The 18,165-nt window shown below is 42.9% G+C and overlaps 1 protein-coding gene and 1 pseudogene across 2 annotated transcripts; one reads left to right on the forward strand and one right to left on the reverse strand.

Annotated features, from left to right (window-relative positions):
- The first annotated feature begins 5,225 nt into the window (after positions 1-5,225).
- Positions 5,226-15,820, forward strand: RBBP9 (RB binding protein 9, serine hydrolase). Of its 2 annotated transcripts, XM_045362435.3 has the most exons (5): positions 5,226-5,364; positions 6,546-6,588; positions 7,703-7,808; positions 12,206-12,291; positions 12,697-15,820. In XM_045362435.3, the coding sequence occupies exons 1-5, from the start codon at positions 5,266-5,268 to the stop codon at positions 12,921-12,923; spliced, it is 561 nt and encodes a 186-aa protein (XP_045218370.1). In that variant the 5' UTR covers positions 5,226-5,265; the 3' UTR covers positions 12,924-15,820. The 2 variants fall into 2 exon arrangements, with proteins under 2 accessions (XP_045218370.1, XP_073860780.1); XM_074004679.1 differs by lacking the exon at positions 6,546-6,588.
- A 1,227-nt stretch (positions 15,821-17,047) lies between these two features.
- Positions 17,048-17,950, reverse strand: LOC102122743 (large ribosomal subunit protein eL21-like; annotated as a pseudogene).
- Between the last annotated feature and the right edge of the window lie 215 nt (positions 17,951-18,165).

Genomic DNA, 18,165 nt, shown 5'->3' on the forward strand with positions numbered 1-18,165 from the left:
TCTGTGCATGTCCACTTGTACTCCAGCTGGGAAAAGCTGTAAAAGCATGGAAGGACACTTTGTTTTTGGGGAGGCTAGAACAGAGCCTGGGCTGTTCTGGCTATTTCTTCCTTATCTCAGAATATTATATTCCCAGCACATCGGAATTATTCTTCAGAACTACAAGCAAGAAAGTGGGGAGAACTGGGCCAGTCCAAGGCCATCTGGAGAAATATCCTGCAGACATCGCTGGGTATTCTTGCACATCTCGATCTTAATATGTCCTAAACTGTCCATCATTTCCCTGGCTCCCAGTGAATCTTCTGCCTCTTGTACTTTGTTTCACTTGAAGATGCCATTCTTTTCCCAGTTAGTGAGTCTAGAAAGTAGGAAGTTATCCTTGGCTCTTCCTTATTTCTAACCCCTCCACCTCGAAGGTGACACTGAATCACTTGGTCTTGTTAATTTGTTACTCTAAATATTTCTCAATTTCATCTACTTGCTTAGTTCAGGCACTCATCCTCTGATTGGATTACTGCAACAGTCTCTCAAATGATTGCTTTGCCTAAATTTGCCAGATCCAAAAATCACACTGGTTGCTGGATAGATTTCTCTAAATCACACATCTGACCCTACTATTCTCTTGCTTAAAACCCTACATAGTTTTTCTATCACTCACAGTAATGAACGACTGTCCTTCCCAGCCCACATGTACTGTTCATCGTTTCGGTGCCCATTTGCATGCCTTCCTCTCTGCCAAGAACAGCCACTTCACCCCCACTTTCTTTCCCAGGAGCTCCCATGTGTTCTTCAAGAATTTGAAGAAGGCTTCCATTGACCTCCTTTCTCCTCAAGGTGGCAAAACCAAAAATCAAACAAACAAGTAAACAAAAGCAGTGGCAGAAAGGAAAAGTAACCACAGAAGAGAGGAGAATAGGTTTAGACGTGACTTTGAAGACTTAGAGACAAACTTCCCACAGAAAAGATCCTGACCTGAAAAGAAAAATCCAGGCAGAGGAAGATTATTCAGCAGGAGCGCCTTAGTGGAGGATGAATGATCCCTTTAGAAAGAGTGAAACTGTCTCAGCAAGTTCTTGAGAATAACTTCTTCAATATTAGCAAATGAGGTACCAAATATAAAGGTGCATTTTCAGAGTTTTAAAAATTCACAAAAACATTGGCTTTCAGCTTTGAAACCAAAGCTATTTCTTCTATGATAATGATAAACTCAGAAATTGTTTGTACAAGAGATAAAAAGTAGAAAACAAAATGGATGTATGTAATTATAATCTTCTCAGTTATTATCGGCATAAACAACCTAAGATGAGAGTTAATGTCACTGCCTTTTTTCTCCTTCTAGAAGAAAGAGGTAATAAATCTTCAGGAAAGCTAGATTGCTAGATCCTTTTTCAACCCCCAGTTCCTGATTAGGGAGTATCATTGCTTCTCGAACTAAAAACTACTAAGCAAACAATTAGTTGGTTACAGGAATGTCTCTGCTTGTTTTATGTTGAAATTGTATTCCTATGGTTTTTTGTTTTTTGTTTTTTTTTTGTTTTTTTTTTTTTTTTGAGGCATAGTCTCACTGTGTCACCCACGCTAGAGTGCAGTGGCATGATCATAGCTCACTGCAGCCTCCCATGCTCAAGCGATCATTCTACCTTAGCCTGGTGAGTAGCTGGGACTACGGGTGTACACCACCATGCCTGGCTAATTTTTAAAATTTCTGAAGACATGAGTTTTGCCATGTTGCCCAGGCTAGTCTCAAACTCCTGGGCTCAAGGAGTCCTCCTGCTTTAGCCTCCCAGAGTTCTGGGATTACTATTTTTAAATTTGAAAGAACTATATTAAGGTATAATTGATGTACCTTAAGCTGCACATATTTAAAATGTACAATTTGTTAAGTTTTGACACCCATCACCACAATCGAGATAATTAACATATATATCACCCCCAAAAGTTTCCTCATGACCCTTTGTTAATGGTGGAGGGTGTCCAGTTTCTTGGCGTCTTGAACAAACAATTGGACAAAACGCACAAAGAAAGGAAGGAATGAAGAGTTTCATTGAAAATGAAAGTACAGGCCGGGCGCGGTGGCTCAAGCCAGCACTTTGGGAGGCCGAGGCGGGCGGATCACAAGGTCAGGAGATCGAGACCACAGTGAAACCCCGTCTCTACTAAAAATACAAAAAATTAGCCGGGCGCGGTGGCGGGCGCCTGTAGTCCCAGCTACTCAGGAGGCTGAGGCAGGAGTATGGCGGGAACCCGGGAGGCGGAGCTTGCAGTGAGCCGAGATCGCGCCACTGCACTCCAGCCTGGGCAACAGCGTGAGACTCCGTCTCAAAAAAAAAAAAAAAAAAAAAAAAAAAAGAAAATGAAAGTACAGTCTACATTATGGGAGCGCGCCTGAGCATAAGGGCTCAAAGTCCCCATTATAGAATTTTTGGGCGTTTAAATACCCTCTACTTGGGGTACACCCTATGTAAATGAAGAGGATGAAGTAACGTTAATTCATTTACATGGCCTACGCCATGTGGAGAGGATATTTCCTGTCATAACTGAAGTGTGAATTGGCCTTCTGTTCCCTGCCTCCAGACCCTATTGTCCTGCCTCATCTCCCCCTTGAGAGATGTGATCCCCATAAATCTCCAGAGGAGGCAGAGGGACTCATGGTCTTTTTTCTGTAACTGCTTCATGCTGGCTTGGGGGGGGTGTAGTCCCTACCTATTGGTGATCACGGAACTCGCCCTGCTCTATCTAGTGGAGGCAGGGTAGTTTCTTGAGGGCTAGGGGTGGTGTCTTCACCTGCAACTGGATGGAACCTTTGTTGCATGATCATCTGAAGCTTGATGGTCTCTAGACGAGAGGAAATGAATTTGGTTAAAAGATTTAATGGGGACTTTAGGGGGTGGATACTTACGCTGTCGGAGATGTTTGTTATAGAGACTTGCAGAAGAAAAAACAAAACCTAGTCTGTTCTAGAATTTATGTTTCCTTGAAGTCTAAGCACAAGCAACTCCATTTTGGTTTGGTTTGGTTTGTTGGGGCCTAGTGCATGAGCTTAGTCCAAAACAATGGCCTCCCAAAATTTTGTGGAAAAAATTCCCCCTTTTTGGTCAGGTTCTCACTTAGGTGAAAGTGTGACCAAAACTTAGGGCCTTAGCGCCACTCTCAGTTACCATCATTTTGGGTTTCTGGTCTCAGCACATCATTTATAGGTTTTGGTGTTCTCGTGTTGCACATTTCTTTCAGCTTTTGTCATTCCAGTTGAAGAAAGAACATCTGATGTTCTAGAGATGGCTGCATGCAAACATTTAAAACCTTTGAGAGAATACAGCGCACCAGGGAGACTATTATTATAACTGTTGGGAGGATAACACCAAGAGTTCAGAGTATGCTCCTAAACCCAAGGCCCCCATAAACCAAACTTCCTAAAATCAAATGAGCTAAAGAGTTTACTCACTTGACTAAGCAATTTCTTCATTAATCCCCTACCACTGAATTTCTTTTTTTTTCTTTTCTCCTTTTTTTTTTTTTTTTTTTTTTTGAGATGGAGTCTTGCTCTGTCGCTCAGGTTGGAGTGCAATGGGACGGTCTCAGTTCACTGCAACCTCTGCCTCCTGGTTCAAGCGATTCTCCTGCCTCAGCTTCCTGAGTAGCTGGGATTACAGGCACCCACCACCATGCCCAGCTAGTTTTTGTATTTTTAGTAGAGACGGGGTTTCGCCATTTGGCCAGGCTGGTGTCAAACTCCTGACCTCAGGTGATCTGCCTGCCTCGGACTCCTAAAGTACTGGGATTACAAGCGTGAGCCACCGTGCCCAGCCAATGAGGGATACATTTCTAATCATTGCTTCTTTTACTTCAAACCATGGTAAAAGGACCTAACAAATGATGCCTTTCTAGAAGAGTGAAGGCCTCCTGGCAATGTTTTCTTTAACCCATTATGTGGGTTAGAGGAGTCAACCAATGTTTTGTTTTTGACTGATTATGAAGCAACGCATGTACCATTAAAGTTTCTTACCTACATTGGGCCTTCATCTTTTATCTATCAAAGTATAAGGTTATCCATGTATAAGGCTGGCTTCAAACTCCTTCACAAATAAAACTATATCCCATAAGTGCACGTAACAGACCCCTTTTCCACTTCTACTGTTTGTAGAGGCATAAGCAAAAAAAAAAAAAAAAAAAAAATCAAAGATGAGAGTTTTATGATAGTAGAAGTCTTAAGCTGTGAACTTGGGAAAAGCTGTTCACATCAAGGATGCCATTTTCTTCTTGGGAGAAATTTCCCAGGGTAGCTTTACCTCAAAAGTTCCAATGCATGCACAGTTCCAGAAGTGTGGAGGGACGCTTCTCAGTTGCCAGACCATGAACCCAAAGCCCAAGGTCCTGAAGTTTTGTTGTAGTGTGGATGACAAGGACAGTCTTCTCCATGTTTCCAGAAAATTCAAACCATACAAAGCTTTCTTTACCTGGTTAAAATACACTGTAGCATAATAATCTACTGTTATAACATCAGCCCCTTGCATGGGAAAGCTTTTATACAACCAGAATGACAAATTGGAATTCAAATAACAATTAAATGAAATCTTTTACAAAATGTTTAAATGGCCCACCAGGTGACCAAATGTACATGAAGCTTTAATTGTCTTCCCAGGAATATGGGACTAAACATTGGTTATAAACTATTTTAAACAATTTTAGTATCAGCTGGTTTAATATGAAAATCTGACGAAGTATTTTCTTGGTATTTAATTAAATTTTTTTTTTTTTTTTTTTTACTTGGGTTGGTAGCTTTACACAAGGAAACTTCATTCAAAGCAATGAAAAACAACAACCAGGGCTGATATTGAGTACTAAAAATTGTTTTAAAATCAGAAGGAAAAATAATATGGATTTCAGGCGTTCCCAAGTTATAAATGGGTTTTCTGCATGTTTGAAACCAAAAACAAACTTTCCTATAGAAATATCAGTAAATCTAGCAAAGAAATAACACACCCCAAGCATGTCATAGCCTGTCTTAAATAAGGGGAAAACATGAGAGCACTAGTAAGAGGCAAGTAAACGGTGCTTTGCTTTACAATTGAGGGAACCTCGAAGGCTCTGTTCTTGGCTGCCCCACGCAGGCAGGCAGCGGAAGGCAGGCCAAGGAGGAAAGAGCCCGGCCTCCCGGGTCCCCGCAACTACAACTCCCAGGATGCCGCGGAGCAGGCTCCCGGCCGGTGCAGGCTGGGCTCAGCTCTGTTGGACCCGCGCTGAGGGGACTCTGGCCTCGCTGCACTCATGGCTTCTCCTAGCAAGGCAGTGATTGTTCCCGGGAACGGAGGCGGGGATGTGACCACCCACGGCTGGTATGGCTGGGTGAAAAAGGAGCTGGAGAAGGTAAGCGCCCAATGCCTCGCTGCTCGGTGAAGTCAGCCTGCAGCGAGGGACGGCGGGAGGGGACTGAGAGCTGAAGTTTGAACATGCGTCTAATCCCCTCCAGGAAAGCCCTGTGTGTTTTCCTTCCTCTCCCCCGCTGCCTTCTCTTAAACTCTAGAGCTAGTGGTCGAATTTTGGTTGGTAAAACTGCCTGGAAGACTTCTTCGAGGGCTCAGCCGTTAGAGTTGAAGGAACCCCCCTTCTTTGAACTACCCAGGCTGAGCCCCGAGCCCCGCCCCCCGTATCTGCTGCTGGTTCAGATTTGGGACTTCCCAGATAATTTTACATCTTCACTGCTCCTCGCATCAGCTTCAAAAAAATTAAATATGCTATACTTAATATATACAAAGGATATATGTAACATGCGTCTACATTATGAGGCATAATGTAACGAATTACTAAACTAAAATCTGGGACATTGCCTATACATCGTCTTCCAAACGACCCGTATGTCTACCCATCTCAGACCCGTGCCATCCTGAAGTTTTTTCATCTGCTTCTCTTTTTAAAATTAAAGTACTTTTCAACCTATGAATATACCCTTTAAACAATAGACCGTTCAATTTGGCTTCTTGGTGAGCTTTATAAAAATGGCATCTTACTGTAGGCTGCCCTGTGCCGTTTGATTTTTATTTTTTAACCCTCTTCTGTAACCAAGGGGTAGGTCGGCTCCCTGGGTTGCCATCCTCCAGAGTAGATTGCAGGGCTGTGGCTGAAAACCCTGGTCAGAGCTACAACCCCAAAGTTCAGGGCTGGAGCTTCTGAGAGGATGCTGTCTCCACCTTTCTGTATCACGTTCCTGTGCCACGTTTTACCTACTGCCTGGCCCACGGTCTATTTGGCTCCAAGTCAGTCTGTCTAGAACATATTTGTTCATGCCCCTCTATAGATGGAGGGCTGTAGAGGCAAATATGGGTGTTCAAATGCAGATATAGGTCTCTATAGAGGTCAGCAGAGCTGCCTAGATACAGAACTACAGATGGAGTTCATGCGAAAGGATGGTCACTTAACCTACTTCATTTCATAACACAAGTTAATACTGAATTGGTAACGATCATATCAGGTGCCTCATTTCTTATTAGCAAAGTATTAGTTGTAATTAAGCTCTTTATTATAGCTTTTTCTCCCCCCTCATATCATAGATACCTGGTTTCCAGTGTTTGGCTAAAAACATGCCCGACCCAAGTAAGTTTTAAACTTGTTTTTAAAGAGCCTCATCTTGTTGGGTTTTGATATTACCATGTTTGTGGTAGAGAACAAGAATATCGTAGTGGAGAAACCAAAGATGCCGATATACCTAAGAAAGAATAAGGCAAGTAGCTTGGGGAGGAGGGTGTGAACCAAAAGCCATAGAAAATTCTAGTAAGGATCAGGAAAGCACCTGGGCATGGTAAAATTTAATTTTCAACTTTGCACCAACTTGATCTTTCCCTTCTGTAAGTCTACAAATATTTTCAGGCAGAATTTGTGGGTATTACATTTGAGGCATACATATAAAACTTTACAGCATGTGTTTGAGATCCTAATGTTTAAACACGTCATATTGCTACTTTTGTTCTGGGTATGCCTATGACTTGTCTCAGGAATCCCCTGTTTGGAAAGAATGAATAAATGTGTGTGAATTTTAGAATGTTCCAGGAGTTTTTTTGCTTTTTTTTTTTTTTTTCCTGAGATGGAGTCTCGCTCTGTTGCCCAGGCTGGAGTGCTGTGGCATGATCTCAACTCACTGCAACCTCTGCTTCCCAGGTTCAAGTGACTCTTCCTGCCTCCCGAGTTCAAGTCAGCCTCCCGAGTAGCTGGGATTACAGGCACGCGCCACCATGCCTGGCTAATTTTTTTTTGTATTTTTAGCAGAAATGGGGTTTCACCATTTGGTCAGGCTGTTCTTGAACTACTGATCTTCAACTGATCTGTCCACCTCTGTCTCCCAGTGTTGGGATTACAGGTGTGAGCCACTGCACCTGACCAATAGCTTTTTTTTTTTTTAAGTTTGAAAGTTTACATTAAAATTTCAGAGTTATATTTTATTATTTCCTTAGTATTTTCTTACAAGAACATGGTAAACAAAAAAAAAAAGAGAGAGAAAAGAAAAACTATTTGTCAGAACTGTGGACTTGGGTCTTTCAAGTAGTAATACGTAAGCCTTTGGCTCTGTTAACACAGTCCTGTCTCCTGCTGTGGTCCTGCAGTTTTAAAAGTTGTGAATTGCTGAATAGTCGTCTGTTAGAAAGGTGGGGCAGCATTGGATTCAGACTGCCACTATCAAATGACAGACTTTTTCTTTACCCTGAACCTTAAGTTACAGCACGAGAGAGCATCTGGCTGCCTTTCATGGAGACAGAGCTGCACTGTGATGAGAAGACCATCATTATCGGCCACAGTTCTGGGGCCATCGCAGCCATGAGGTGCGATCTTTGTTAAACTGTATCCCCTTTGTGGGCTCCAGCCATGCTTGCTTGAGATATACCTTGTGTATATCTTAAGTTTCTGTTGCAGAGGAAACAGTGCTGACCTCTAAAGTGGTAATGTAATCTGTCCTAATTCCTTCCTGGTTTTGCTAGTGGACTGAAAAAAAAAATCTGCCCTTATTGGGATGCAGTGATCCTTTTAAAGCGTAAGTGGCTGCAAACCCCAGTGGCTTCCCATCAGTCAGCTCTGATTCTGTCTCTACAGACTCTCCTTCTCTCCTCCCAGCCAGGTTTACTGACCTCATTGCGGTTCCTGGAACATGCTAAGTACACACACATCTTAGCCTGCTCTCATTCTTCTACCTGGGACACTCTGTCCCTAGACATCTGCATGGCTTTCTTTTTTTTTTTTTTGAGACGGAGTCTTGCTCTGTAGCCCAGGCTGGAGTGCAGTGGCCGGATCTCAGCTCACTGCAAGCTCCGCCTCCCGGGTTCACGCCATTCTCCGGCCTCAGCCTCCCGAGTAGCTGGGACTACAGGCGCCCGCCACCTCGCCCGGCTAGTTTTTTGTATTTCTTAGTAGAGACGGGGTTTCACCGTGTTAGCCAGGATGGTCTCGATCTCCTGACCTCGTGATCCGCCCGTCTCGGCCTCCCAAAGTGCTGGGATTACAGGCTTGAGCCACCACGCCCGGCTGCATGGCTTTCTATTCCCCTTGAAGTCTGTGCTCAAATGTCCCCTTTAGGTGAGGCCTTCTCTAATCACTCCATGTGAAACAGCTTCCTCACTCTACTGGCTCTTATCCGTTTTATATCTTATTATCTGCAGCACATTTTGTTGTTGTTGTTGTTGAGACGGAGTTTCGCTCTTATTGCCCAGGCTGGAGTGCAGTGGTGCCATCTCAACTCACCACAACCTCCGCCTCCCAGGTTCAAGCAGTTCTCCTGCCTCAGCTTCCCGAGTAGCTGGGATTACAGGCATTCACCACTATGCCTGGCTAATTTTGCATTTTTAGTAGACATGGGGTTTCTCCATGTTGAGGCTGGTCTCGAACTCCTGACCTCAGATGATCCACCCACCTTGGCCTCCCAAAGTGCTGGGATTACAGGCATGAGCCACCGCGCCCGGTCTATCTGCAGCACTTTTTATCATCTGACATCCGGTTTATTTCTTGTCTGTCTCCTGCCAATAGAATGTAGACTCCAGGAAGGCAGGGCTTTGTTCAGTCTGGCACTGAAACCCCATTGCCTAGAAGAGAGCCTGGCATATGGTAGATTGTGTCTGCAGTGTCACTCACCTGCGAACCCCAGTCCTTAGGTTCATGGGCACATCCCTACTGCTCATTAAGAATATTATATCTCCCCTTTTAGCCTTATAAGGCCTAGTGGGTAGCGACTTAGCTGGCTGACTAAGCTAAGTTTAGCCTATAAGGGTTGAGTTTCTTTCATATTTGCTAGGCAAAATGACAAAGGATAATAGTTTTTATTTGTCCCAAGCAGTCACTTAGGATGTCACATGAATTGCATGTCAGGGAATCTTGCCAAATTTCATAACCTTTCAGCCACACTGATTAAAGTTACAAGAGTATTTCAGGATGGAGCTACAAAATTATGGTACACTCCTAGTGTAAGGATGTTTATATGCTGCCAGGGGTTGTCTGGAAAATGAAGAGCTCCTTGTATTATTGAATTCTGTCCCAGCTCAAGGCCAACTGCATTTTTCTCAAGCCATTGATTAATAAAGATGTGCCTGCTTTTAAAGATCCTTGAACTCACTGCAGGATTATTAGCAACCTTCTAAGAATTGACTTCTAAAGTTAAGGGAGACAAGGAGAAAAATGGATGCCAAAACGATTGGGTTAAGATTGTAGAATTTCCTATTGACACAATCATAGAGGACTACCCTACAGATGACTGTAATCATGAAAGGGAAGTTGTGCCTTTACAATGGAGAGATCACGTGGATGTCACCTTAAGCAAATGATCAAACTTAATCTCACCAATAATAGACTGGCATCATTTGTCCCCTGATGTGATGGTGTGGGAAAGACATAGCATCACCTATGTAGTATCCTTGCCAGAAATGTTTACCTCAGTTTAGTTAGGAGGAAACAGACGATTCCATTTAGAGGATAATGTACAAGACAGGCCTAAACTCTTAAACATGTTAATGTCATTTAAAAGAAAAAATTTAACAGTGACTGAAGAACCATGAAAATAAAATGCAATGCATAATCCTTGACTAGATCTAGGATTGTAGAATGTTTTAAAGGACGTTTTTGGTTCAGTTGGGGAAAACTGAATACAGATAATATTGCTGTATCAATGTGAAATTTATTGGGTGTAATAGTGGTACCATGGTTAAGGGAGTGGCCTTCTCAAGAGATACATGCTAAAATAAGGGTGAAATGTGACAAAATTAATGAATCTAGGTGGTGCTTGTTCTTTTTTTTTTTTTTTTTTTTGAGATGGAGCCTCGCTCTGTTGTCCAGGCTGCAGTGCAGTGGCACAATATCGGCTCACTGCAACCTCTGCCTCCCAGGTTCAAGCAATTCTCCTGTCTCAGCCTCCCGAGTGGCTGAGACTACAAGTGCCTGCCACCACACCTGGCTAATTTTTGTATTTTTAGTAGAGAGGGGCTTCACCATATTGGTTGGGGTGGTCTTGAACTCCTGACCTCAAGTGATCTGCCTGCCTTGGCCTCCCAAAGTGCCGGGACTACAGGCATGAGCCACCACGCCCAGCCTAGGTGCTTGTTCTTTAAACGTTTCTGTAGGTTTGATATTTTTCAAAGTAAATGGGGAAAAAAGTTTAGGCCCAAGAACAAAATACCAACGCTAACTCTTTCTTGGCACAAAGGTCTCTTGAAATTATTACTACTATGTGTCTTTCCTTATCCCAGTCTTTGCTGAGGGATACTGCTGTCTGCAAATACTATAATTCTGGTTTTTACCAATAAAGGAGCCTCACTCTACTTGCTCCTATCCTCTTTATATCTTATTATCTGTAGTACTTTTCACCTAGACCTAATAAATCCTAGATCTAGTAAAGGATTATGCATGGCCTCTGACATCCTGTTTATTTCTTGTCTGTCTCCTGCTTACTTTTAATGGCAAAAACTGCAATGACTTTTGTACCAACCTAATAGTTAGCTGGGTGTCTACTTGCCAGGCACTGTAATGGGCACCAGGAACACAAAGATCAATAGGACTCATACCTGCCCTTAAGGAGCTGACAGTTTATTGAGAGAAATTTACATAAGACGACACAAATGAATAATACAAGGCAACGTGGAGTGTGTGGTACCAAAGGTACATTTCTGGTATTGTACAGTGTTTCTTAAAATACAGTTCACAGACCACTTGCATTAGAGTCATCTGGGTTGAAGGAGGGAGCATGCCTTAAAATGCAGATTCTAGGCCTTAATCCCAACTTTCTGAATCAGAGGCTCTGGGTCTGAGCCTGAGAATCTGCATGTTCGCCAACCAGGTGACATTGAGGCATACTAAACGTGGGTAGATTACACATTTTTTGTTTATTGGGAAAGGTTTGCACAAGTTTGAACTACCTTGAAAAACGAGTAGGGGCTGGGCGCGGTGGCTCACACCTGTAATCCCAGCACTTTAGGAGGCCGGGGTGGGCGGATTATTTGAGGTCAGGAGTTCAAGACCAGCCTGGCCAACATGGTGAAACCCTGTCTCTACTAAAAATACAAACTTAGCTGGGCATGGTGGTGCATGCCTGTAATCCCAGCTACTCAGGAGGCTAAAACAGGAGAATCGTTTGAACCCAGGAGGTGGAGGTTGCAGTGAGTCAAGATTGTGCCATTGCACTCCAGCCTGGGTGACAGAGTGAGACTCTGTCTCAGAAAAAAAAAAAGGAAAGAAAAATGAGTAGAAGCTCATCCAGTAGCCAGGGTTGGGCTTGTAGTTCTGCAGTTTCCTTGCTATTTTTCACATCAACCTCAACAGCAGATAGCACATGCTTTCTGTAGGCTACCACAAATGAGTTTTTAAGTAGCTTATTGACTTTTTTTTTTTTTTTTGAGACAGAGTCTCGCTCTGTCGCCCAGGCTGGAGTGCAGTGGCCGGATCTCAGCTCACTGCAAGCTCCGCCTCCCGGGTTTACGCCATTCTCCTGCCTCAGCCTCCCGAGTAGCTGGGACTACAGGCGCCCGCCACCGTGCCCGGCTAGTTTTTTTGTCTTTTTTAGTAGAGACGGGGTTTCACTGTGTTAGCCAGGATGGTCTCGATCTCCTGACCTCGTGATCCGCCCGTCTCGGCCTCCCAAAGTGTTGGGATTACAGGCTTGAGCCACCGCGCCCGGCCAGTTTATTGACTTTTTGGTGATCAGAGGTAACATTTATATTAGCTGACATCATTTTTCTTTCTCCAGGTATGCAGAAACACATCGAGTATATGCTATTGTATTAGTGTCTGCGTACACATCAGACTTGGGGGATGAAAATGAGCGTGCAAGTGGTAAGTCCAAAGGTAGAAATCTGAGCAAAGCCCTCTGGAGACATGGGGCTGTCTGTTCAGGTTGTAAAAACAGCGCTGTCTTTCAGATATGCCAAAACATTCTAATAGCATAGGAGAAAGATTTACCACCTATCTTTGGATATAAGTTCACACTTTGATTTCTTCCCAAGCAGTAAGTCTAGAATTGAACCATAGAGGCCTGGTTTTAGTTGAACCATGTACCACCTCTTCATGAGTAACTGTGGTATCAAGCCCTACAGATTTGAAAACAAAAGAATTGCTGCTTCTAACTCACATGTAGGCTCTGCTCCTTTGTGTCTCTATGTGGGTCGCCAGTAGGTATTTTAGAATATCTAGAGGGAGATTATCCATGGGCACTGAAAGACTGTTTTTTTTTCCCCATAGGATACTTCACCCGCCCCTGGCAGTGGGAGAAGATCAAGGCCAACTGCCCTTACATTGTGCAGTTTGGCTCCACTGATGACCCATTCCTTCCCTGGAAGGAACAACAAGAAGTGGCCGATAGGTTGGAAACCAAATTGCACAAATTCACTGACCGTGGCCACTTTCAGAACACAGAGTTTCATGAACTGATTACTGTGGTAAAGTCTTTGCTGAAAGTACCAGCATAGACTGTATGATTTCTGCTATTTCGCATCCCAATATAGGGGTAGAATAATATCTACTATCAGCCGATTACTAGACACATAAAACATCCAGTTAAGTTCCAAAAGTGCCTGAAAAACAAACACAAGTTTCAACGTTCAATCTAAGTTACAAATAGCGTTTCCATTTTCCATAGACTCTAAAACTCCCCAAATTGCTATGAGCTACCGCAGTATTTTCCTCATTTGGTAAGAAACGTGAGGACAGCTTAACTGCCCTTCTCTAACCAAAGTAAGTCAGAAATAGCACCCACGTTTCCTGATTCCTACTCCTGAGTAAAACTAAACAGGTTTTATGTATGTTGCAGGTGTCGCACACTTTGCCTCTTTGAAATCAAACTTTTCTATTTCACTGGGGAAAGAAAACATGACTGAAAGTCCAGAGTGTTAGCTTAGAGCTCAAAATACTAGCTGCTGTTTCATGCTGGCCCTGGACATTAAACCCAGACTAGGGACAACACCTCTGACACTTGCCCCTGAGTCCTTCAGACATGTTGAGAGAGACTGAGACAGGAGTCTTCCAGAGTCAGGAAGGAAGGAGAGGCACAGCAATATACATACATAATATACGTACAACTGACTAGCTTTGTTTGAGACAAGAGTGGTGGGATCAGGGCCGTGTGGAGAGCTCATGGCCTGTCTAAATTGTTGCCATGTGGAAATGGGGCAGAGTGTTACCAATTTTCTGATTTTTTGTGTGGAAAAAAATGTCCAAATTATGGTTTTTAAATTTGGGGACTATACACACACACACACACACACACACACACACACACACATACAATCCATATACATATGAGTATGTAAGTTGGCAATAAGAGTATACATCAAAAAATTTACAAACACTGCAAGACAAATAAAATCCAAGCCATCCATTTGTGACCACAGTCATAAGCATTAACTTAGCCAGGGGCTTTTAGAAGTCTGAGAAAAGACTAAGATAACCAAAATGAACATAATGTCAAAGGACGAAATCATGGGGACAATTTGGGTTTTGTTCCAAAGTCAAGTGTTTTTAAAAAGAACCTGTCCCTACTTCATGTTCTGTTCTATAGAGAACAGAACTTCCGTGGCCCTTTAGCGCTCTTTCAAGCACATTCCATTTTCTTCTGATCATACTTCCTCAAAAAGCCTTTTATTTGGCTGGGTGTGGTGGCTCATGCCTGTAATCCCAGCACTATGGGAGGCCGAGGTGGGTGTATTGCTTGAGGCCAGATGTTTGAGGCCAGCCAGGGCACATAGCAAGACCCCATCTCTACAAAACATTAAAAAATCAGCTGGGCATGGTGGTGCACACCTGTAGTCCTAGCTACTTGGGAGGCTGAGGCAGGATTGCTTGAGCCCAGGAGTTTGAGCCTTCCGTGAGCTACGATCCCGTCACTGTACTCCATCCTGGGTGACAGAGCAAAGAACCTGTCTCTAAAAAAAAAAAAAAAAAAATTTAAAGAAACCTACCCTTTTTCATTTCTCAATATTTTTTGGCTATTATGATCTCTAAGTGTTACTTCAAATAATTTCCAGTGAATCCACACTTGATGTTCCAGAGCCTGAGTTTGCTGCAGAAATATAATTTCCTATACTTCATGCCTAAAGGAGATTCAGAGCTATCACTTAAAACCAAAAGTCTTGGTTTTTAAATGTGCTTAGACAAAAAAAAAAAAAAAATCAGGAAAGGTACCCTAATTGTTTAACAGCAGTTGTCTTTGGGGAATGGGCATTTTGGTAGGTACAATGTGATGGACGTCCTTCTTATTTTTTTTTTTTTTTGAGACAGTGTCTTGCTCTGTTGCCCAGGCTGGAGTTCAGTGGCACAAATCTCAGCTCACTCTAACCTCCGCCTCCCGGGTTCAAGTGATTCTCACATCTCAGCCTCCCAAGTAGCATGAACTAAAGGCATGCGCCACCACGCCTGGCTAATTTTTGTATTTTTAGTAGAGATGGGGTTTCACCATGTTGGCTAGGCTGGTCTCGAACTCATGGCCTCAGGTTATCCACCCACCTTGGCCGCTCAAAGTGCTGGGATCACAGGCATGAGCCACCATGCCTGGCCCCTTATTTTACTTTATCTTCCTAAGAGATTATTTGAATTTGTTACACTAAACATGTATTTTATAATAAAAGATTTAAAACAATGTATTTGACTACTAAAAAGCAAATTATATAAGTCAGTTGAATAATGATGTTGTTAAAGAGGCTGTTTAGCACGAATTTGACCAAATCTGTAGTCAAAGTTTGATTCTACTTGAATTTTTTGGAAATTTGCTGTTGTGTTTCTTACTCTTTGTCTTGTTCTCTGTGAAGTCCTTTCGTAAAAAAACAAACGTACACAATTTAGTTCACAAAACTTTGTTGACCTCCTGTAGAAATGAAAACTAAATATATGTAATTGAGAAATAATTCTGATACTCTTCATTCCTGTAAAAGTAATCTTAAGATAGACCTATAGGATTGTTGATCTTTGCTGCCAAATATAACTAGTAACCATAGCTAGCTGTAAAATTGAAAATTCAGTTCAATCAAAATAGCCGTATTTCAAGTACTCAGCAGCCACTGCGGGCTATTGGTTACCTTACTGACCAGCCGATATAGGCTGTTTCTGTCATTATAGAAAGCTCTATTGGACAGCATTGGTCTAGGACACATATTTTATATTTTCCCCTCATCTACCATCCAATACTGAGTAATAGTTCAAAGTACAAGTGACTTAATTTGAAATGACTTCTGTTTGGCTATTTCTGTATTGCTTAGCTGATCACCACCAACATCATAGGTCTATACAATTTACTAAATCGCCCAACTAAGATCAAGGGTGTTTCATGGGAAAATCCACACAAACTATTCATTAAAAACCTATCATAGAGTCATGGACTGGCATGGTTTCTGTTTGATTCTTTGTGGTTACCATTGAATATACAGGGGCCTCTGTACACTCTGGGGAGTATCTATTCTTAGGTGAGCAAAATACCGAATACTGAATGGAAATCAACTGTAAGTATTAGGACTTCATATGCAACTTGAGTTTTTGGTGCTGTCAGGAGTCTAGAGCCCCACAATTAGTTTTGGTTATGGTTTATCCCTGTAGGATAAATGATCCATTTAACTATTCATCAGAGGTGCTGTATTTTTAAATAGTCTCTTATCTCCTAAAGTTAATTTTCAGAATTAAAAACATGCCATGAGAAAAAAGTTTGCAGGTTCTCTTTATTGGTGAGGTAAGGAATACTTTTGTTTTGCACATTGAATGTTAAGCTCTAAAAACCAATCTTTAGCTATAGAGACATAAGACAAAGCCTATATTTAAAACATAAGCTGGCCGGGCGCGGTGGCTCACGCCTGTAATCCCAGCACTTTGGGAGGCCGAGGCGGGCGGATCACAAGGTCAGGAGATCGAGACCATGGTGAAACCCCGTCTCTACTAAAAATAGAAAAAAATTAGCCGGGCGCAGTGGCGGGCGCCTGTAGTCCCAGCTACTCGGGAGGCTGAGGCAGGAGAATGGCGTGAACCCGGGAGGCGGAGCTTGCAGTGAGCCGAGATGGCGCCACTGCACTCCAGCCTGGGCGACAGAGCAAGACTCCGTCTCAAAAAAAAAAAAAAAAAAAAAAAAAAAAAAAAATAAGCTGGTTTCTTCTCATTTCTAGCTCTCTTCCAAGTTCATTTTTCTTTCTTTTTTTTTTTTTTTGAGACGGAGTCTCGCTGTGTCTCCCAGGCTGGAGTGCAGTGGCGTGATCTCGGCTCACTGCAAGCTCCGCCTCCCGGGTTCACGCCATTCTCCCGCCTCAGCCTCCCAAGTAGCTGAGACTACAGGCGCCCGCCACCACGCCCGGCTAGTTTTTTGTATTTTTAGTAGAGACGGGGTTTCACCATGTTAGCCAGGATAGTCTCGATCTCCTGACCTCGTGATCCACCCGCCTCGGCCTCCCAAAGTGCTGGGATTACAGGCTTGAGCCACCGCGCCCGGCCCAAGTTCATTTTTCTTACTATATAAAACTAGTGCCTTTTTGATAGGCTAAGTCCCAGGAAGGACAGACATTGTTCTTACCATTCCAACTCTCACTGAGGGTAGAAGAGAAACCGTCTGTAGTTCCAGGTTCCCAAATCCTTCATATATCTATATATGTATATGTATATATATATGTATGTGTGTGTATATATGTATGTGTATATATGTATTTTTTACAGTCCAGAGGTCTTTTATTAACACCTATTATGCCATGAATTCATAGGGAATAGGTTCCAGCAGCTCAGGTTCCTTCCTATTGGTTCTCACAAAGTGTGCTTCTCTGGGTGGAGCAGGCTGGCGCTTCAGTTGAACCCAGGTAACTTTCTATTTTTTTCTGGAGACGGAGTCTTGCTCTGTCACCAGGCTGGAGTGCAGGGGCGTGATCTCAGCTTACTGCAACCTCTGCCTCCCAGGTTCAAGTGATTCTCCTGCCTCAGCCTTCCGAGTAGTTGGGACTACAGGCGCGTGCCACCATGCCCAGATAATTTTTGTATTTTTAGTAGACACAGGTTTTCACCATGTTGGCCAGGATGGTCTCCATCTCCTGACCTCATGATCCGCCTGCCTCAGCCTCCCAAAGTGCTGGGACTACAGGCGTGAGCCACCGTGCCCGGCGAACCCAGGTATCTTTCTCTTGGGCTTCTTTCTTCTTCTGATCATTTTCCTTCACACGTTTCAGGAAGCTGTCTCAGCTCTTAGAGTGCTTAATGTGCTCAACACACGCATTAATTCTCTTGGCAAGAATCTTGCCCTTGCTTGTTTACAATAGTGCGAACAGCATGCTGGTGAACATTGTAGACTCTTCCAGTTTTGCCATGGTAACACCTGTGGGGCATTCCTTTTTGAACAGTACCCATTCCTTTGATGTCTTCAATATCACCTTTCTTATAGATTCGCATATACATGGCCAAAGGAACAATTGCATGTTTTCTAAAAGTCCTAGAGAACATATATTGGGTGCCACTCCTCTTTCCCTTTGTGTTCGTCATTTTGGCGAATTACTGGAAGATGGGAGTTATATAGGTATATATATCAAATACTTGAAATAATTTTTGTTACAAAGAGCTAGTGTCATCAAATGCTAATTTGTAGAGCTGGCCAAAGAATGTATTGGACAAAAATTGGTTACTGAGCTGAATTTTATTTTACTGATACCATTTATCTTAAAATAACTCTTCTGATGTCCACTTAGAGTATCTCCAAACTGG

The sequence above is a fragment of the Macaca fascicularis genome, chromosome 10 (assembly GCF_037993035.2).
Source record: "Macaca fascicularis isolate 582-1 chromosome 10, T2T-MFA8v1.1".
Taxonomy (NCBI): Eukaryota; Metazoa; Chordata; class Mammalia; order Primates; family Cercopithecidae; genus Macaca; species Macaca fascicularis.